The following is a 23,002-nucleotide window of genomic DNA, read 5'->3' as shown; positions in this document are numbered from 1 at the left end:
ATAACTTCCGGTTCCCTTCATTTTGTTCATGTATAGTTGGGCCTCTATATTCCTGCATTCCACATCTGTTGCTCAACCAACAGTGCATCAAAAATAGTCATGAAAAGATACTGAATATGTAGCATTTTTCTTGTCGTTATTTCTTAAACCATATAACTGATGAAAGAGGATTTGTATTGGGCATTATAAATAATCTAACATTACAATAATACAATAACATTCTATATTACATACATTACATATATATTACATATAATATAATAATAATGTATTGAGCATTAAAAAAAATCTAGAGATAATTTAAAATACACAGGAGGATATTTGTAGGCTTTATACAAATACTGTGCCACTTTATCTAAGAGACTTGAATATCTCTAGATTTTGGTGTCCATGAAGGATGCTGAAATCCATTCCTTACCATATGACCATATTAGATTAATATTCCCAAAATTACTGTCACATTTAGTTTTTAGAATAACAGCTCTTTAAAATGGAGATGATGATGTTAAAGGGGTAGCGGGGATCTTTAGGTGGGAAAGAGAGTGGTGTCAATTTCGGGGGGGGCATTTTCTAATTAGAGCTGTAGTAAAATTTCTCAAGGGAACTATATTGTGAATGGATTTCTAGCGAGTCCAAGTTGTGTCCAGCTTTACTAGGCACCCTAAAATGCAGAAACAATGTCAATACTTGATAGAGGACATTTAAAAAAATAGGGCAGTAGTAGCAAGCAGTGTTGCTGTCCACATGGATGCCTCTTCTGGTCACGTATGTTGGTGAAGATGAGATTTCATGCTGGAATCTCAAAATAATGACCCAAACCTGTATAGAGTTTAATGAATAACACATAAACTTGGCATGTAATGAACTATACATTCTTCCCCTTCGATAACTGAGTCTTTCTTTTCCCGTAAATAAGAACAGCCATGAATGACTATGAATCAGAGAAATTCATTCGAGCAGATGGACTCGTTGTATGTTTAGAGTCACAGCATATCTAAAGGTAAATGTCTGGCCTGAGTTTTTAACACCAGTTGAGTTTTAAAAAATGGTATGCATTCTTTTCTCTTTAACTATGAATTTAGTTTCTCACAAATTCCTCTCGAGTACAATTGTTAGGTAACATCGCTAAGCATCTAACATAGTTTCCCATTGCCTGGCGTATCAAATCAGATTCTTCTGCTTGGCTTTGAAGCTCACAGACTCCAGACTGCCTGTTCACATGTTTCTTTTGACTTCTTTCAATGCTTTCTGGTCAGTGGCAGCTGTTAGGTTTCCTCATAATATAATGGTATTGTCTTTATGTGTCTGTTTTAGTTTGAAATAACCTCCTTCTTCCATTTGAAAGTTTATCTACTTAAAAGAACTAACCTAACTCGCATCCAAATCAAACAAGCCTTCCCTATTTATAGCAGAAGTTATTCAGTATTACTTCCTTATCCATATATTCATAACCACTCAACAAACATGTGTTGAGTATTTTATATGTTTCAAGGGCTGTCCTCTCCTAAGCATGAATTGCTATTGCATGTGTAGTCATAAGCAATTAGTATAGTATTTGTAGCTGAATGTTTATGACCACTAGAAAACAACCCACAAGTGGCAGTGATTATGTCCATCTTGTTTTTAAAGAGACATAGTGAAATAGTATAAGACAAGAGCAGGCAGGGATTTATGACGCCGGATGTGTGTCTTCTCTTGGCTCTTTGTAAGAGCAGCCGGCATGCCACAAGCAAGGGGAGGCTTCAAATTCATGGAACCTCACTGTGTTTGGGCTCTTTAAGAAAAAGAATAACAAATTAGGATTGCATAATTAGGTAACTGGAACATTCCATGAGAAGGAGGTTATTCTAAGCTATTATTGACAAGCAAAAATAACACCATCATATTGCGAGAAAACCTACAAGCTGCCACTGACTGGAAAGTAGGAGGAAGCCCTTTTCAGGAAAAGAATCGCAATTAGGATAGCATAATTAGTTAACTGGAACACATTTTAGGTATTTCTTTAGAGTGGGGAAAGAAATCACAGGTTACAGATATTAAAAAAAATACTAGTAGCAAAACAGTATTATGATTAAGACTCTGACTCACCTTTAAGATTCTTCCTTTTGTACAAATATTTAGATGCATTGCTCATATTTGCACTTTCATCTATCAATGAATTTTAGTGTTTCCTATGGAGGAATTATAAGAAAATTCATGCTTTTCTCTAGCAAAGTCAATGGAAAATTTTAACAATGATAGGAAATACTCACTCACTTCCATAATGTGTTACCAAAATGTTACCTTTCTAACTACTTCCATAGCCTGCTGCTCTTGCTGTCACCAAGTAGAGGGAAGGAAACCATGCGGAAGTCTGGCTTTTGTGTCTCACTTGCCATGGTCCCAGACAGGCTGGTCCCTCGGCAGCACTGGACACCACCTTTACCCTCTGGGAAGGTGTTGGTGTGATAGATGGCGGACAGAAGTGGAAAGTAGCCCAAAGCCTGAGACATAATGAACTCGAAGCCATGTATTTACCTCTGTAGGCTTACAAGTCAGGTCTAGTCTCTCTGAGGTACCCTGGAGGTTACCTGTCATTTGAGGGTAGACAGACTGAAAGAAATGCTGGTAGCCTCCCTGCCAGCAGTACCTGCTACAAAAGCAAGATGATTTTTATGAGGTAAAATATGAGCACCTGGCAGCCACTACCCTCCAAGCTTCTGCTAGAGACCTGATCTCTGGCACTCCACAGGCAATGCAGGAGCAGGGTGCTGGTGCATAAATTCCAGTTCTTGCCTGGGAAATCTACTTGATTCTGTGTGCTCAGTGAGTGAACCCTTCCCACTTTATTCTTTTATTGCAGAATAATTTTTGAGTCACTTTTTAGTCAATTTTTAGTCGTTCTTTTTTTTGATTTGTACACTTTTTTTTTGTATTTTCAGGAATAATTGTCTTTCTCTGCCTAATTCAAAACAGGATAGGATTCCAGATAACCCAGACTTTCACAAACACGGCCTTTGAAATTGGTTGTGGCAGAGCAAATGTTTTATTTACTTATTTTTTATTTATTTATTGTTTGTTTGTGTTTTTTGAGACAGAGTCTCACTATGCAGTTCAGGCTGGCCTTGAGCTCAGTTTGTAAACCAGGTTGGTCTTGAACTCGCAAGGATCCTCCTGCCTCAGCCTCCTGAGTGCTGGGATTAGAGGCGTGCGTCACCATGCCCGATGAGCAAATGTTTTAATGTGCAATTTTTTAGTGTTTCATGATCAGATTAAAGATCAAATTCTATTGAGATAAACAGGCCTATTTCCTTGGTTCTTAAATATTTTGTGTAGCAGATGCTCTTCCACAGAAGAGCATTCCTTCTTCCTCTGGAATATAGAATTTGTCATTTCAAGTGCTAGTTCTGTACAAGATAACCTCAGCTTGTCCAAAGTCACCCTCCCTCAATACTCCACAGTCTTCATCCAGTGCTCATGGTGGGAGTGAGGTTGTTTATGAACTCCTTGATGTGGTTCTCCCAACTTGGTACAACTCTTGTGGTCTACCATCCAAGCTTCAAGATTTCACAAAGTCTAACTCCTGATTACAGAGTGACCTGACTTCTCTTCCCTCTTCCTGATTTAACCATCTCCCCTTCCTGCATGCAGTTATCCTAAAGACATGTCCCAGTACACACCATGTACATAAATCTATCTTGGAGACCTGACACACCATCAAATTTTAAAGCACAATCTTTTTAATAATAGCTTTTGTGTTTGTGCATGCCTGTAATTGTTGCATTCTTGGAGGCTGATGCAGGAGGATCACAAGTTAGAGTCGAGCTTGGGAAACTTGGCGATTTAGCAAGAGCCTCAAAATTAAATAAATAAATAGGCTAGAGATGTACTTCAGCACAAAAGTCCTGGGTTCATCCCCTAGTACTGAAAAAAAAAGTGCAGTTGCTTATTTATTTGTTTGTTTGTTTATTTATTTTCTGAAGATGACAATGATCATGTAGAATATGGGACCCAATTTTAGAAAATGAAAAAATGTGGTTCTCTTACATTTGAGAAAATGCACTCTCAGAGTACAGGAGAATGCCGCGTTTGCTGTGTGGTCATGCCCACTGTGACTCATAACCTGAAGCAATTAGAAACCTTTTATTGAAGCCATTATCTCAACAAAGGTTAAAGATTTCTGTTGCAGTTTTCTCTTTACCTGGTCTCCTGGTTTGGTCTCACCTGAATATGGGCTTTTAGGCCCAGACATTGTACCTGTTGTCCTGCTGTCTCTTGAGTGAGTTATGCATTCATCTGTCTTACTAAACCTCCGCTTTGGTATCCTGCTGGGCTCCCATATAACATATTCAATAATAAGTGAGTCATCTTTCCTCAAACCAGTCTAAGTTTCATGTTCAATGTAATGGCACTAGTATCTTGATATTTCAGGCTATAAAAACTGTTAGTCACATTAGAGTCTTTCTCCTCCTTCACACTGATATCCAGATAGCCAACAAGATGTATTAATTTTCTTGTGAAGTGTTACTCCAACCAGTTCTCTCTGTTTTCTACTCTCCTCCACCTCCTCTTCTTCCTCTTCCTCTTCTCCTTCCCCTTGCCACCCTCCTTCCATTTCTCTCCACTCCCTCCCCCTTCTTGTTCTGCTGTTCCTGATTGAACCCAGGGCATCAAGCGTGCTAAGGACATACTCTACCTCTGAAACAGCCTCCATCCTTATTGCTACTTCTTCAGGCCAGATTCTGTAGTGACTGATTCATCCTTTTCCTACCTTGAGTCTTGCTTCCTTTAAATCTATCCTGTGTGCATTGTTTAAGATGATCTTTACCAAATGCAGATCTTATCATGTCAGGACACTCATGAGCACAAGGACCAGCGCTTTTCCTATCACTCAGGGATCTCCATGACCTACTCCAGTTTCTCATTTACAGCACCATGACCACTTCCTCCTCTGACTCTGTGAGGACTGAACGCCTGGAGTAGAACTGAACCGCTGGGAGTCTGCTGGTGTGCTTCGTATCATTGATATTAATGGGTCTCTGTACCCATTATTTTCTCCCTGCTTGGACAGCCCTTGTTTCTTTCTTAGCCTAACTAGATGCATTCATTTGCTAAGGTAATTTATTTTTATCATCTCTTCTAGGATTTTTTTCACCCAAAAATCCTATAATATTATAATGAAAGTTTGTGTTATGTATCCACAATGTCCTAAAGGACAGGAACTGTAGTAATTTGCCTTTGTAAGCCTAACTCTGGGAGCACATGAGATATTCAGTAAATGTCTGCTGAGCAGAAGTGGGTAAGATCTGTTGACTTCTTGATTTTTTTTGCATTAGTTAATGCATCTCTTACTTGTTATTAATATCTCCATGGTTCATGCTTTTATTAGCAGATTTTGGTCCTGAATTAATACAGTTCTATATAATCATAATGAGCTTTACATTTCTCTAATGTTTGAGAAAAACTTCCGTAAATTATTCAGAGATTTGTTTTATTATATATATTTCACCAGCCCTTTGGCTCATTTTGTGGTCTTTGTTGTAATCAGATTTTCTTCATAGTTTTGGGTTTGTTTTAATAATATATATTGTCTTAAAGAGTGAATGTTCAAATTGATTTGCATGAACATGGAATTGATAAAAAATTATGCAAAAAGCAATTTGGTATTTTTAATATGTATAATTTGAGAATTTCCTTTTTAGTTTTGATATTTGCTTTCAAAGAATCATAACTGATTTTCTAGGTCAGTTTTTTCTGTATCACAAATTGTTCACCTCTTTATTAATAGTTTATTATATTTTCTTTGTGTTTTTTGCACTTGTATATCCCTGAGATTAATGCATAAAAAATAGTTCAAATTAATGTATCTGGTATGTACAGCTATAAAATTCTACATAATTATGCTTTTGCCAGATTCCATCGGTATTTTAATTAAGTATAATTGCCATAGGGACTTCCTTTTTATCCAAGGATTATATAAAAAAGATCATTTTACATTTAAAACTAGATATATACTTATTTGCTATTCTTTTACTAGTAATTTGTGGAATAATTACAAAATTATTATAATTTAATGTGATTCCATTTAATACTTCAATATATTTACTGATATTATTGATTTACACTAATGTAATATACCAGATATGATTTAAGATTTTTGTAATTTTTAAGGCTATTAGGTCTTGGATATAAACACTTTAGGTCAAGATCCTAAATATCATTGTATGAGTGCTCTATGTGTTTACTATACTTTAAAAAGAAAGCCCAGCTCTATTGAGACTAATTGGCATACAGTGAACTACATATATTGAAATTGTATAATCTGATGAGTTTCGACATTTGTACACATCCCTGAAACGGTCATCACAGTCCAGTATTTATGTGTCAGTTTTCTAGAGCTCCCATAATAGTGCAATAGGCTGGGTAGTTTGTACAATATATTTTCTCACAATTCTGGACACAGGAGTCCAGGATTAAGTTGTTGGCAGGTCTTGCTTCTTCTGGAGCTGCCTGTCCCCTTGGCTTCCAAGTGAGATCTTCACTTTTTGTCCTCACGTAATCTTTGCTCTGCCTGAGTTCTGGTCTACTCTTCGTTATTTAATTTTTGTTTTTGTTAGTTGAAGTGTGCAGTACACAATGATTACGTTCCTAGTGGGGAGTTGGTGTATGCACTAACACATTTCAGTTCATGTTTTTCATCTCCTTCTCCTTCCCTTTCTCTGCTTCCCTCCATCTCTTGGTTCCTTCCCATTCGCCAGAGATCTACCTCTATGTTTCCTATTATCTATCTTTTATTTTGCTCTTTAATTTACCTATATTTTGGGTTTCTTGCATAAGAGAAACTATGCAGTATTTCAGGTTTTTCTGTTTGAAACTTTAATTTCCTGTCTCTTAAGATAGAGTTTTATCTACTAACATCTAGTATACTTAGGTACTACATGAAAACATTGTTTGTGTATTTTAAAATTGTACCCTAAGCAGCAGTATAATGGACCCATCTTTAACTGGCTCCTTAGAGACAATAGTTAAATAATCTGGAAATTTATAAGCTAGCTTTTAAAACACTGGTATTTTGTAATCTGCATGGTGAGGTATTTATAAAACAATAATTGATAAATCTTCTAAATAAGATTTCTTTTTTCTTTCTTGGAGAGCTCCTTTATAGGCATAAGAATGTGAAGCCTAACAATTGTGTACATTTAAATTTCTGAAAGAATAAAATTTATCATAATTTTTTTTTCTATTAACTTTTCTCCAAATCATTTGAAACTATGTTGTTAGGTGCATGCATGTTCATAAGTGTTCTGTTTCTTCAGAAGTTTTTAACTTTTTTATATGCATTAACCTTGGTATTATTTACTACTTTTCACCTGAATTCTATTATAATATTATTATTTCCACAGTCACATTTAATTAAAATTCTCTTTTTGTTTTTAAATTTTAAATCTTTTTACATTATTTCTTATCAACCTTTAAAATATATCTGCCTACTTCTGTAGTTCTCAAGTCAATCTTTGCTTCTTGGAACCAGATCCAGTGTTTATAATATCTTTGCATGTGTTTTAGTTACTTTTCTCTCATTTCTGAGACAAAATACCAGCCAGGTGTGGTGGTGCATGCCTGTAATCCCAGCACTCGGGAGGCTGAGGCAGGAGGCTTATTGTGAGTTCAAGACCAGCCTGGGCTACAAAGTGAGCTCAAGGCCAGCCTGAACTGCATAGGGAGACCCTGTCTCAAAAAAAAAAAAAGACAAAAAAAAAATATAATATTAGAAAAAATACTTACAACCCAAAGTTGAAGGGGGAAAGATTTATTTAGCACGCAGTTTGTAGATGTTTCAGTCTATAATTGGCTGGCTCCAAGCCTTGGCAGAGGGGCATCACGGAGTAAAACTAGTTGATGGCAAACAGAAGAATGCAAAAGCAAGCAAGGAAGCAAGGAACTTTAATAGCATCTTTCTGCCCTTTGATCTTATCCAGACTACTCAGGACAGGTAGCACTTACACCTTTAATCCTATTGCCCCTGGGGTTAGCATTGCACCATGAATGAATTCCAGCATCACACACTCCAGATCCAGCCACTTCTGAAAAGCCCCACCTATGACCACAGGAGGCTCTGGGGGGACATCTAGACACAAGCAATAACAGCATAAGTAGATGATTCTTAGTGTGTTTGGGTTTCTTACTGTCGCATTATTTTTATGTGTGTATATTTTTCCTGTACTTTCTTTATGGGATTTTCTTCTTTTCTCTGCCAACACCAACACCACTACCACTTTCTTTTAGATTGCTAAAGTTTTCTTCATTTCATTTTCCTTCCCCATGAATATATCTGACTTGGGATCTTTTCCCCCATGGTTAAATTTTCTCTTGTCTTTTTCAGTTAATTAGTATGAATATGTTTCAAGTAGCTCAAATAAAATAATAATCATAGAATGGGTTTGCTTCCTCTTTTTCCTTGTTCTAGATCATTTCTCCCATGGAGATTTACCACGATTTCCTGCATTGCTGCATAAGAAAGTACATGGTTAAATTAATAATTGCCTAGCATTGGGGTTGAGGATGCAGTGATTGCAAAGGATCTGAGAAAAAATTTTATGATTATAAATATGTCCTATATCATGTCTTTGCTGATGATTTCATGAGTCTATCCAACTGTCAGAACAATGTCTGCAATTTGCATAAAATATGTGCCATTATTATATTGAAATTACACCTCAATCAACTTGATTTAAAGGTGTGGTCAAGGAGGTCAGAGACAGTAAGAAATAATTATCAGGATACAGATTGGTAATATAGTATTACTAAATTAGTATAATTCAGTATTACTGAACTTAATGGTTCAATATTATGGATAATATTGATTTGTGACCACATAGTAAAACAGACTTTAGACTTTTGTAATTTTTAATTAATTAATTTATTTTAGATAACATTTTAGATAAACATAGCAATCACATTCATCATAGGGAATTTCTATCTGTACATGATATATCTTGATTATTTTTCCCATTCCTTTCCCCTCCCTTCAAACCCTCTTCTCCGTATTTATAAAAGCTTTGCTTCCACTTTTCATTCTTTTCTTGTTCTTTTTCTTTTTCCTTCCCTCTTTTCCCCCCTTCCTCTTCCTAGTTCCCCTTCCCATTTGAACATTTTCTTCCTTTTTCACAATATTAATGATCTATTTTGGTTCTTATTTACACTTCACATTTCTCACACCAGAAAAGCAATGCAATACTTGCACATGTGCCCAAATCATTTGAGCTAAGAGTATGGCCTCAAAATGCATCCATTTACCTAGAGATGTCTCCAGTTTATTGTTCTTTAGCTGAGTAGCACTCCATTGTAGAAAAAACCCACATCTTTATCCATTCATTGGTTGATAGACATTTGAATTCTTTCCAAGATTTTGTCATTACAAACTGTGTTGCTATAAACATGGGTGTGCATACATCACTGTAGTAGGATCAGTGGAACAGATTAGAAGAGAAGCAAGTCCAAACACACTCAGCCACCTTATCTTTGACAAAGGGGCCAAATACCTTCACTGAAAGAAAGATAGCCTCTTTAATACATGGTGCTGAAAATTCACTTTACACATGCCAAAGATTAAAACTAGACCCATTACTCTCATCATGCACTTAAATAAAATAAAAATGGATGAAACATCTAAATATTAAAACACAAATACTGAATCTGTTGAAAGAGTGAATAGGCAGAACTCTTGAAGACATAGGTGTAGGTAGGACTTTATGGACAAAATCCTGATCACATGGTAAATATTACAAAGACTCAGCAACTGGGATTTCACCTATTAAAAAGCTTTTACAGAGTAAGAGAAATCATCAGCAGAGTGAGGAGACAACCCACAGAGTGGGAAAAAATTTGCCAGCTGTTCATCAAAAGACTAGTATTTAGCACATATAAAGAAATAAAGAAACCATACCTTCTAAATTTAAAGACCCAATCCAAACATGGGCCTCTAAAATGAATAGACACTTCCCAGATGAAGAAGTACAATGGCAAATAAATATGTGAAAAAAGTTCAGTATCACTGTTCATTTGAGAGATGCAAATTAAAACAATGCCGAGACTCCATCTCACCCCAGAAAGAATAGCTATTATCAAGAAATCAACCAATAATAAATGCTGGTGGAGCTGTGGGGAGGAAGGAACCCTTCTCCACTACTGGTGGGAATGTAGACTGGTGCAACCACTGTGGAAATCAGTGTGGTGATTTTTCAGAAAACTAAAACTAGAGGTTCCATTTGATCTAGCTATTCACCTTCTTGATATCTTCCTGAAAGAATTAAAGACTTTTTAAATTTTAGATGTTGCATGAACATTCTGTTCCCAGAAATACTTAACAGGTTAGAATTTAAAATTGGCACAATGAATGTAATGGATGAAATGTGTTGGAAATTTACCATGCTACCTAGAATGACAGTACAGCGGCTGACTGCACCAACTCCTGGGTAGAGAAGCAAGTTAAGCTAAAAGGCTATGAGAATGGGGACAGTGACATTAAATCTAAAAAGATGTAGCATGTTCTTATTAGCATGGTGTTAGATACTGAAGTGCTGCATTAAACATGGTTTCCAACCACAAGAATTTCATGTTTTCACAAAATGATGTGAAACAACAACGTACTTTTAAAAAAATCTCATTAATTAGACCCAAATGTAGTTGTTATTTATTCTGTAGCCATTCTTTCCTATATCTGTTCTTTGCTTAAATGACTTTTTCATTGTCCTGAAATTACTTTTCACATAGTTATTTCACAGACATTTTCAAAACCTGGTGTGAAAGAATGGTGTTTGCTTTCTTTTGTAAATACTAATTACTTTCTAAATTCAAACTCATTTTCCCTTAAAACTCTGAAGATGAGTTCTTTTGTAAGTACCACGATCAGATTCTTTTTGGCTTTTCTTCCTACCTTGCCATTAGCATGTTTTTCTTTATCTTGGAATTAGAAAATGTAATTTAAAATTACTTTGTTTTTCATTTATTCCTCTTATGCTTCTCAATGTGAAAACGTGTGTTTTTTCATTAACTGTGAAATTTTCTTTTATGCCTTTTTGATTATTTCATCTTTTTTCCATTTTCTTTGTTCTGTTGCTCTAGAACTCCATTTATACATTATATTATAATCCCTAAACCTATCTCATAATTTCCAACATTTTTCCCACTCTAGCACAAACTGGGAGAATTTTTCCTCCCTTGGTAAGTATTTGAGCGAAGTGCATTTGGAAACACAGGCACAGATTCCGTTGCTTGTACCTGGACAGTACACTCTCACAGCTGGGCTACTTTGTAGAAGCTGCCCATTATACTTGCCCCTAGAAAATTGTAATAACTAGAATTTTTGAAAAACACTTAACAACATGTTTGTCAAAATATTAGTAGCAAATGACCAAAAAAGTACATGAATATATCACTTCATAAAACTGTGCTGAGAGAGTGTTAGGAGCATGTATTCTAATATGTCCTCTGCTATATATTTGCATCTTTCTTATCTAAGATGATAAACTGCCTGAGGTGTTTGTGCATTTGTTATGGTTTATGTCTACATATCCCCCCAAATCCTCATGTGGTCGTGGGGCTGTATTCTACTCTCAGTTTTGGATTGATCCTTAGTCCAATGCTGGGATTATGGGTGTGAGTGCTACACTCGCCCTGGGGCAGATAGTTTGCATACAATGTAAGGGAGGGAAAGAGACTACTTGCCACCACTCTTCTCTTTTGCTCTTGCTGCTTTTGCTGTCTTCCACTGCCATGAGTGGTTGCCCTGTGCCATGTGCCACTCTGGCTTGGAGCCAGCGGAGTATGGACTGAAACCTCCATAAACTAGAAGCTAAATAAACCTTTCCTTCCTCAATTCTGGGTGTTGGGTATTTTGTCTCAGCAACAAGAGGAAAATAACTAAGACAGAATTCACTTCATATAACACCATTTGTTTAATTATTCCTTTTGGGATAATGATGGCAATTCAGGTATCTAAATCTTGTTGCAGCCTCTGTCTTTGGCAGGTCAGATAATATTTAAATTGATTATGATTCGCTTTGGAAGCATAGTAGTATAATCAAGCAGTTTATCTTGTTTTAAGCCTTCTCTCAAACTAAAAGTGATTTCATTGAAAAATATGTATGTTATAGACCTTTATATAAAATGGTATGTTTTTAAAAAGAGCATAACTAGTCATATAAAATGGTACGCTCCTAAAGATGAAAAATGTTAAGCAGTCATTTATTTCTGTTGTTTTGAGGAAATGTGAGACTTACAGGACAACGAATAATTTTCTGTTGCTCTAATAAAATATCTGAAGCTGGATACTTATAAAGAAGAGAGGGTTATTTAGCTCATAGATTTGAAGGCTGAAAACTGAATATCTGGCGGCTGCATCAGTTTGCCCTTAGGTGAGCGCCTCTTGGCAGACAGCATTAAGGTGGGAGCACATGCAAGAGGGAGAGACCACATGAGGAAATTAGGTTGGAGGGATTCAGGCCCCAGACTTGCTCTTTTATCACAGGAACCCCCTGGGGTCCTTCAAGAATGCCTTTCATCCCTTGTGAGTGTGGCACCCCAATGACCTCACCACCTCATTAGATCTCACCTCTCTAAGCTTCCTCCACCTCTTCATACCGGCACATTAGGGGTCAAGTTTCTTTCACATGAGCATTTGAAGGACAAGCCACACTCACATCACAACAAGGTCCCGTTAATAAACTGTAGAGACTTATAAGAGAAATAAATACCAACTGCAGCCCTTTTGTGTGAATTAAATTTTGAAAATTTAGTGGTAACTTCCAGTCCCATAGTTTAGAATAGGTTTATTGCTTAGTCTTAATACTGAACATAGATTGTGTTTGAGGAGGTTTCTTATTTCAAAAATTCATCCCGGGGTCAACTGAAAAGATCTTGAAAGCAATTACTGAAAAGGTGCCAGGGAAATTGTGAGGAATCCCAGAAAGATGTGAGCTGTTTAAAGTATTACTTTCTCAGCTGTGCTGAAATTAGGCCTGATGAAGAGATCTATAGGAGTCAGAGTTCATCAACCAAGCCACTGTTTATTTATCAAAACTGATAGTTTAGGAGCCAGAGACGCCAGCACCACCGCCTGCTTTGACAAAATTTTATTGGAACACAGCCAAACCCATTCATCTATGTTTTGTTTATGGCTGCTTTCCCAGGATACTGGCTGAATTTAGTAATTATGATAAAGACCAAAGACTTGCAAAGGCTGAAACAGTTATTATCTGGCCCCTTATAGAAAATGTTTACTACTTTCTGCTTTTTATGTGGTGACAGTTTTTCCCCCTCAAATGTATCACTACTTTAACACCATTATGAAAGGGAGTCTCTGTTATCTGCGAGCACCCTACACATGTTCGTACATGTCCTTACTCTAGCTCTTCTCTCCAGTTAGATGCTATCTCTGTCCTTATACTTAGGCTTAAAATCTATCCATTCTTTAAGCCTGGCTCATCTAACAGTTCCTCCGTGAAGTCCTCTAATAAGGACATACAGTTTCCTGGACAGATCTGCCCATACTCCCTTACATGGAGTTGAGCATCATGCCCCTATCTTTTTTTTTTTTTTTGGTTTTTCTCCGGTACCGGGAACTGAACTCACGACCTTACGCTTGCCAGGCAGGCGCTTTGCCGCTGAGCTAAATCCCCAGCCCCTCATGCCCCTATGTTGTTTGCACTTGCTGGACCTGCATTGCGGGGTTAAGCCCAGTTCTCTATCCACTCCCTTCCAGCTGACTGTGGCTGGAGAAAACACACACCGACTGAATCCACTGTCTGACTGCTCATGACTATATCTTCCAACAGGTCTGGTTCTCATACAAAACTTACATGTGGGGCTGGGGATTTAGCTCAGTGGCAAAAGCGCCTACCTGGCAAGTGCAAGGTCATGAGTTCGATTCCTGGTACTGGAAGAAAAACAAAAAACAAAAAACAAAAAAACAAAACAAAACAAAACTTACATGTACCCATTCTCCCAGGTGCCTCCATGGCTAATTCATGCAGTCCACTTCTTCCAGCTCCTGACACCTTCTTCCTTCCTCAGCCTCTGTTCATGACTTTTGTCCTAATTATTTGAGGAAATTTGAGCAATGCTAGAGAGCTTACACCCTGGCCGCTGTACTCAAAATTACAACCTCCTGTCTCTTACCTTGTATTGTATATCCTGTTTCCTATATCATTTGTCACTATATAATTAAATATACAATTGACTTACTTGTGTATGTTGTATATGGTCTGTCTTCCTGCCTGAAATCACAGTCCTTTGTCTCTTGCAGTTATTTGTGTGTCCCAAGGTAGTATAGAATGCCTACCCCTAGCAAGTGCTCAGTACCTGTGTACTAAATGCATCAAAGACAGTAATGCTTTGGGGCTGGGGATTTAGCTCAGTGGCAAAGTGCCTGCCTGGCAAGTGCAAGGTTGTGAGTTCTATTCCTGGTACTGGAAGAAAAACAAAAACCAAAACAAAACAAAAGACAGTAATGCTTTCTTCTATTTTTTGCATTATACTAGATCTTGACTTGCCTTCCTATTTTTTTGGGTGAATGACTGAAATTTTTTTCCAGTGAATCAATATGTGTAACTTTTTTGTTAGTAAACCTATTAATTTTAAATGTGTGACTAGACAAACAAGGACATAAAAATAGTAAGAATGTTGGATTTTATTTCCTCACTGGAAGGAACTACACCATTGGAATCGAATGCAGCATGTCTTAGATATTTTCACAAGTCACTGCTGAATAAAACTGTCATGACTGCCTGACTGTATTGATTTGTCCCCTTTTCATGATGTACCCACTGGGCTGTGTCATCCTGATGGGACTCAGTCCTTGAGTGTAGGGTTAGGATTTCCTCTCTTGTGTTCTTGGATCAAGGCATTCAGATGACAGATGGGCAAGGCAGGGATGCTAACAGTGAGGTCATACCGAGGTCATTCACCATGAGTAGGAAAGGATTAAACCCTGCTCATGGGGGTCTGGGGATGTAGCTAAACAGCACAGCACCTGCCTGGCAAGTGCAAGGTCCTGAGTAACTGATACAAATGGCATTAACTGGAAATATTAAAGGATTCTAAATATCTTGCTTATTTCTAGAATATTCAGGCAGTTCAAACAAGTTGCATGTCTAAGTACTGCCTTAGTGTGTTTACTCATTCTATAAAAACAGTAAGATATAGGACCAGGAATGTAGTTCAGTTTCACAGTACCTGCCTGGGAAGTGCGAGGCCCTGAGTTTGATTCTCAGTACCAAAATTAAGAAAAAGAACTATTCAAAAGCAGTAAGATATAAAATGTTTGCTTAAAAATTATTGGGTCTCAATTTCACTTGAACCTTTAAAACAACAGTGTGTCCTTATAATGTAATAACACTATAATGTGAATTTTATGAAACAGTGGAAGACTGAAGCCTGTCAAGGTGGTTTTGATTTTAAATCATCAGGTGTGTTGCAAACAGTTAAATGCAGCTAAATGTTCTCAACATGAGCTCTGTATTCAGTGGAAATGTTCTCAACATGAGCACTGTATTCAATGGCATAACAAATGTTTTCCTTTTTTTTGGTGAAACACACACACACACACACACACACACACACACACACACACATACTGCTCACATGTTTCTCCAAAAAGATAACAGAAAGGAAATTGAAACTTTTTCAGTAGATGACTGATGTATATTTAGCATTCTATTTATATTCAAGGAAGGGAATTAAATTGGTTTCAGCCATTTCATTCTAATTGGTATTAATCAGCCTTCTGCTTCTATAACAAATACTGTAATCAATTTATAAAGAGAAAGGGTTTGTTTTGGCTTACACTTTGGGCGTAAGTTTAAACCTTTGATTGCTTGTCCCCGTTGTTTTGGAGCCTATGATGGGGAGGCACACAGTGCCTGAAGGATGCGGCAGACCAAAACTGCTCATCTTATGGCCTGGAGTAAAAAAGTCCCACAATCCCTTCCGAGGACCCCCATCCCTAGAAGCCCTCTCACTAGGCTTCAAGCTTCCTCCTTCTTCCAGTAGAGCCACCTTGGGAAGTATGCCTTTGACACATAGGCTTGTGGGGCACATTTCACATCCACGTGATAGCAAGGTATCTTTTCAGTCCAATGAGAGAATGTACGTAAACGGACTTCAGTTTTATTGCACATCAGAGTGGTTTCAGTGACCTGTTCTTAAATTCTCAGAGGATCAACTTTTAATTTTTTGCAGTGATGAGTCCCAAGGACTCATTTTAACCAAACTTCTTAACCACAGAGTTGGCGAAATTTCTTGTATTCTTGCCTGACCTGGCAATTTAGTGGGACACTGTTTCAAGACAAAAACTAAAAAGGCTGGGTCGATGGTAGAGTGCTTGACTGATAGAGTGCAAGACCCTGGGTTCAATCCCCAGTACCACACTTTTAAAAACTCACCATTAGTGTTATTCAGTCCCAAGTCAATAAATAGTATATTTGTGGACCCATGCAGTTTGATGTCCTCTAACTTAAAAAGGACATAGGAATTTAAAAGGCTTTGAAATCTGAAGCACTAAAGTAATATGGACAAAGAGAATAATTGCAAGAAGAGAGTAACAAGGAATGTGATTTCATTAGATTAAATTACCCAATTGGTTATATCTTAGTTATTTTTTTCCTTCATGAGACACAATACCCAACTCTTACAATTTAAAGGAAGAAAGATTGATTTCAGCTTGCAGTGTGTTGAGGTTTCAGGGCAGAGTCACAGAGGAGAAACAGCTCCTGGTGAGGTGGCAGGAAGCAGAGACGAATTGAGGGAGGAGAGAGGAAGATAGACACTTGCAGGCCACGCCCTAGGGACCACCTTCTCTCACCAGGCTCCGCCTCTTACATCACATTTCCTGTAAATCAGTGGACTGATCCAGTGATAAGGATCTTGCCCCCAGCCTCCAGTCTCCTCCCCATCTATGAGCTCATGAGGCTCTGAGGGACATGCAGATAGAAACCATAATTTACATTATCTATAACAGGAGGATTAGATTTTTATATATTCATGTGGGGAAAAATTCTTATTGGACAGACAATTAATATATCTTATTGGACAAGCATGGTGGCACATGCTTGTAATCCCAGCACTCAGAAGGCTGAGGCAGAAGGATCCCTCTGAGTTGGAGAGCAGCCTGGGCTACCAAGCGAGCTCAAGGCTCAAAACTACAAAAAAAAAGTTGTGTGTGTGTGTGTGCATACATGGTGTATACATATACAGGTGTATATATGTGTATGTGTGTGTGCGCATAGTGTATACACATATAAGTGTATGTGTGTGCATATATATACATATATGTATATGGATATGTATGGTTATAGATAGATAAATAGGAAGTAGAGAAATGTTTTTCAAATGGATAGTAGAATAGAGAAGGAGAGAGACAGGAAGGAGGCAGGGGAAGGGGTTGGGAACAAAGAGAATTAAAAGAAATTAAAACTGAGTTTTTGCAAATGAGGCAGGGGACCAAGAGTGGAAGGAGCAGGTATGGATGGGATGGGAGGGGCTGAGAAGTAAGCTGTATTGGGTCCATGTACCAACTCTCCCTTGCAAACGTAATCATTATGTACTGCAAACATTTGCTGATTAAAAAAAGAAGCAACTGTTGCTGATGTAAGTTAGGTTGTCAGTCAACAGTTATATGAGTCAAGAATTTGGATTCATACACTTTTCAGTAATATGGCTCTGGAATTTACCCATTCAGGTATAATATAATAGAAACCTTTTTTGGTTTTTGTATTTAGACAAACCTGGTCTCAAGTCATGGTTGTTATATTCTTGTTGTGCAGCCAGGCAGCTGGCCCAAGTGCTGCTAATTTTACAGGACTGTCATGAGGATTAAATGTGCTATATATATTAAGGAACTAATATAGTGCCCGTTAAAAAGTAGGTGTTCATAAGTGTCAGTGACCGCTGCTTCTCCATCTCCCAATCCACTGGTGATTTTTCACGGGTCCTCTTTTACCCCGAATTGTGTTGTAGGAGGTGTTCTACATGGCTGGTTAATGGAAACCCATTGTCTTAGCCAGCTTTCCTTCGATACTTAAGTATTTATCCTGGCCTTGAGTAATGAGAATTTTGGTAAGAAACAAAAGAGGAAAGTAGAATATGGGCTTTTCTTGAAAAGGTCACTTGAATTTCATACTTCGTAGCAAGTTATGTGATTCTTCTCTAAAAATTTCTGGATGTTGCACATGTCTGTTCTCTTAAGAACTACCTTTACTTTGAAACTAAATGAAATATTGTTTTAAAAATGAGATCAACGATCTTGCTGTGCTCTTTATGGTATCATAAATGCGTTATTTCACTAATCTCAATCCATTTGTTCTTTGAATGCCAACATATTACACAGTACATTGTGTAGCCCATGAGAACAGAATTTAGGTATCCTTTATCTGCTCAGAGGACAGCATAGATTCTTAATAGTTGAAGTGGGAGCTAATACTGCTTTCTTAAACTATAGAAGTTCGATAACACAAAATAGCCAGGTACAAGTCAAAACATTGGGAATTTCTAAGATAAGTGATTTTCCTAAATCACCAAGAAAATGTATGACATGAATGGCTTTTAGGATAGTGCATCTTTACTTGGTTCTATTTTTATCCAGTTTTCTCCAAATTATATTAATATTATTAATTTTGATATTGATGCATGCTTTAATGAATATTATTTATCTATGCTGTATAAAATGTGTTAGCATATTAAAATAGAAGGATGAGAGAATTTCAAAGATAATAGAAAATATTAAGGGCTGGCATTAGCATACATGTAAATTGCTAATACATATGCACTGTTAAATTATTGTCATTGGCATTTATCTGGAAAAAATATTAACTAAAGAATCATACATAGAAAAATAAATTAGCAGCCGGGTGAAAAGCAAACAAAGATTACTTTTATGTGTATTATTTTTCATTTATCATGTCTAATTGTGAAATGATAGTAAATTTTCCTTTCTAAAAACATCATAAAATGTTATTTTACCTCTGACTTTTGAACTAAAAATATTTTACCATCTTGTCTATGATTCTATTTTTCAGAAACCATCTTTGAGGAGTACTTCCTTCCAGTGCTACCTGTGTTTTCTTCTAAACAGTCATTTATTAACTGAGGCTGGCATTCACGTCTTTGTTTGGGGGTATTGTCATCTTTGAACATAAGTATCATCATTTCAGTGGGGATGGTGGTTTTTCTTGATATCTTTTCTGTGAAACTGATATAGGTTCAGGTTCATGTCTGTAGGTACCCAGTGTTTGCAGTACCATAGTGTAGGGGGCAATGAATCTTAGCATACTATTTTAGATAAAATAGTTTGGAAAAATCCTGCATGGTGCCTCGGGAAGCCTCCCGGGACAGTGCAAGAGCTAATTTCCCAGATCAACACTGCCCAGGAATGTCTCCCCAAGATAAGGGGGCGCCTAGGCCTAGGTGACCCTCCGTGACCCCGCCTGGGTAGTGCCATCTCCTGGCCCTAGGTAAACATTGTAACCCTAAAGGAATGCATAGGTTGTAAAAAAAGGAGATAATGGGGGAGGGGGATGACATCTATCATGGTTTGACATGCGACCGCAACTGACCTGGGGACCAACAGGATGAGAGAAACACCATATGCCCACCGGGGTCAGAGAATGTAACACCCCAATCTGTTGTCAATGGAAACCAAAATGTATATAAGGGGAAACAAAGTTAGCCATGGGCCCCTGCTTCCAGATTGGCAAAGGAAGTGAGGGTGGCTAGCCTCAAATTAAACTCTGATTTGTTCTCACTGGTGATTGGTGTCTCTTGTGGAATGTTTGGGACAGACGGGAATCTTCTGCTGTAACAAGAGGGGCAGATTATGGACATCTAGGAGAAGTGTGGTGAACTTTTTTCTGTCTTAGTAATACCACAAAGGAGTAGTCTATCACTCAAATAAATTGGGCCTCTTGATAGCTAACTAAACTTGAAAATACATCACTTAGTGGTATCCTTCATGTTCTCACAGCAGTAAGAAGTAGATATTTAGAAATTGCTTGTGTCGGGCCCTCATGCTGACCTTTCTTATTGCTTGATCTCTATCCCCATTCAGTTTAAGACACTTCTCTGTTTAGTTAGCCCTTTGTTTTTCCTTCTGAGAAGCACTCACATTTTTCCAATCCTATGAACTTTTTTCTTCTTTCTTAGATACAGCTAATATACTGCACCAAACTGATCCAAAGCACCTAAACTCTTGTTATATAATCTGTCTCCCCATTCACTTTTCCTCTACTATTCCCTTCACAGTATGGGGGAGCCATTGCTGTATGCAGGGACATCTGCCGTATAGTACAGATTAGCATTGACTATCATACTTCTGTGTGAGAATCATCAGGAAATGAGTACTTTTCCTGAAGCCCTAGGAATCATTTTACAGCCACTTGGTCACTGTTCATGTCTTGTCTGGATATTAAATTTCAGTTTCTACCAAAGTAAGTATATGACCACTTAGCTTGGATTTAGCTGAAGTTTATTATGTGTGTGAAGAAAATTGCTGCAAGCATGGAGATAGGATGAGTACCACAAAACAAAGGAGGTGCATTGTAGCTACGCCCAAGAAACATTTTCTGCCGCAGTCATTGCATGAAAGTGATTGTGGCTTATTGTAAGATCCACATCTATTTATTAGGCCTGAATATCTGATGGAAGTTCTATTTAAAGAAAACACATAATACATTGAAAACATTTAATGATTACTGCCACACATCTGGCATTGTTTCTGTTTCATGTGATAAATGGCACTGGGTTACTTATAAATTATGCCTGTAATTAGGCTTTTCTCTAATCCATGAGGTTAGTCAATCTCCAGGTTAACCTGATGTTTATACTCATCTATAAAGCTGTTCAATTCTGAGAGGCAAGAATAACACTGACCTTTTTAATCATCAAAATAAAAAAACTCTTGATTTCTCTGCTTATGGTATTCAACAAAACAGTATTACTTATGCACAGTCCATGTGATTTGTTCTGTGGTTTTCTTTCAGCTGTATCAGTGCAGCTCTTCCTAAGACAGAAGCCAGCTGGCATGATGTAATACATGACTTGAAAAGAATTGAAAATCTTATTCAAGTAAGTACTCATTTTTCCATAAAATAGCCAGTATAATTGCTATGAGGTATGTATCTCTTTATGTTTTCCTGTTACTTCATGTTTGCCTTAATGAAATCTCACCTGAAACAATATTTTTGTGGACATGTATAAGCTCTATAAAACTTCAAAAGAAATAGTCTCCATTGTTTTCAGATTCAAATTATCATTAAATTTTAATTTATAATTGGCTCAGTTTAAAGAGCTGTAGTTTCCACAGGTCAGAGAGACAGCCTTTGCCTATGTAGAGAAACTGGGTGACTTGTTAGTATCTACAGTGGGACCAGGGTCACCCTAATCCTGAGAAATATGTCTCCTTTGTGGACTAGAGACCCTTTTGTCCTATCAAGAGCCAGTAGATGGCCTGACAGAACCAGCAAGTAACAGAGCAGGAGCCTCACTCACTCACAAGGGTGGCCTGAGAGATAAAATTTATCACTGTAATCTAGGTTCCCCATCCTCTACTTTAGGAACTAGGTGAGCCGACCTGGAGACATGTCTTCTAACCCCATATATGACATTGAGAGAATCTGTAGGGATATCAGTGAGAGCACCTAGAAAGATTCTGAAATTTTAACTGCCATTGGAATTAGAGCACAGAAAAGTAGGTCAGAACTCGCATGCTGAATATAAACAGCATGTTTTAAATGCATGTTAAAGCAGAAGATTTAGACAGAACCAGAGTCTCTTAACATAATAGCTATAATGCCATGGTAGAAATGAAAATTGTGTATCATACCAGGAAAATGTAAGTCAGAATCAAGGCAGATCAGATGTTGGGATTGTCTGACATGGTTTTGAAAACAGCCATTATAACAATGCTTCAAAAAAGCAATAATAGATATCCTTGAATAATTTATAGAATGTCTTAGCAAAGAAATAAAAGAGATAAAAGGAGTCAGATGTGGTGGCACAGAACTTAATCCCAGCACTCAGGAGGCCACACCAGGGAGATCACTGTAAATTTAAGGCCAGCCTTGGCTATATAATGGGTTCAAGTCCAGACTGAACTACATAGTGGAGACTCTGTCTCAAAAAAGAAAGAAAGAAAGAAAGAAAGAAAGAAAGAAAGAAAGAAAGAAAGAAAGAAAGAAAGAAAAGAAAGAAAGAGAAGAAAAATGGAAGGAAGGAAGGAAGAAAGAAAGAAAGAGAAAGAAAGAAAGGAAAGAAAGAAAGAAAAAGAAAAAGAAAGAAAAAGAAAAAGAAAGAAAAGGGACTAAATGGAAATTACAAAACTGGAAAATATATAATAACTGAAATGCAAAACAAACTGGAAAGGCTCATTAGAAGGATTATTGTAATAGAGGAAAACAGTCAACCTGAAGATATGATACAACAGAGAAAACTGAGGGGTTGAAGTGTGCTCAGGGACCCTAGGTACAATAAGAAGATATATATCATTCTTATACTTAGTAGGAGGAAGAGAGAGAGTTTACCAAGTAAAAAGCCAAGGTTGATAAGAAAGTTTAGCCCAGCTTTGCTATCTATGAGAAGTTTAATTCAAATATAATAAGATACATATGTTGAAATTAAAAGAACAGAAGCAAATATACCATACTGCATGGGTTGAACAGTGTCCCTCCAAATTCCACATCTGCTTGGAACCTCAGAATGTGATCTAATTATATCTACAAACATGCTATTTCCAGATAAGATCACATTCTGAGGTTCCAAGTAGATGTGGAACTTAAAGACAGAGGTTAGACTGGTACAACTACAAGGGCCATGGATTGTGAGGGTTCAGCAGAGACATGGCAGAGGCCAGGAAATATTCCTTCCTGGAGTGCTCAGCAGGAGCAAGGCTCTAAGAACACCCCAGTTTCAGGCATTTACTATGTGGAACTGTGAGTGTGTATGTTCCTGCTGTTTTAAACACTCACATTTTGGT

The 23,002-nt window shown here is 37.4% G+C and overlaps 1 protein-coding gene across 3 annotated transcripts in view; it reads left to right on the top strand.

Annotated features, from left to right (window-relative positions):
- The window catches only part of Il15 (interleukin 15), an 87,568-nt gene that overhangs the window by 54,369 nt on the left and 10,197 nt on the right, over positions 1 to 23,002 (top strand). For all 3 annotated transcript variants that reach the window (XM_013522919.1, XM_005400860.2, XM_005400859.2), the window contains exons 3-4: positions 19,053 to 19,150; positions 21,012 to 21,096. In XM_013522919.1, coding sequence (XP_013378373.1) covers positions 19,053 to 19,150; positions 21,012 to 21,096 — 183 coding nt within the window. The remainder of the gene's footprint in view (positions 1 to 19,052; positions 19,151 to 21,011; positions 21,097 to 23,002) is intronic.

Source organism: Chinchilla lanigera, unplaced genomic scaffold (genome assembly GCF_000276665.1).
Source record: "Chinchilla lanigera isolate Chin_1 unplaced genomic scaffold, ChiLan1.0 scaffold00070, whole genome shotgun sequence".
Lineage (NCBI taxonomy): Eukaryota > Metazoa > Chordata > Mammalia > Rodentia > Chinchillidae > Chinchilla > Chinchilla lanigera.
Note: the sequence above shows the minus strand (reverse complement) of the source record. Positions and strands in the feature narration are given on the sequence as shown.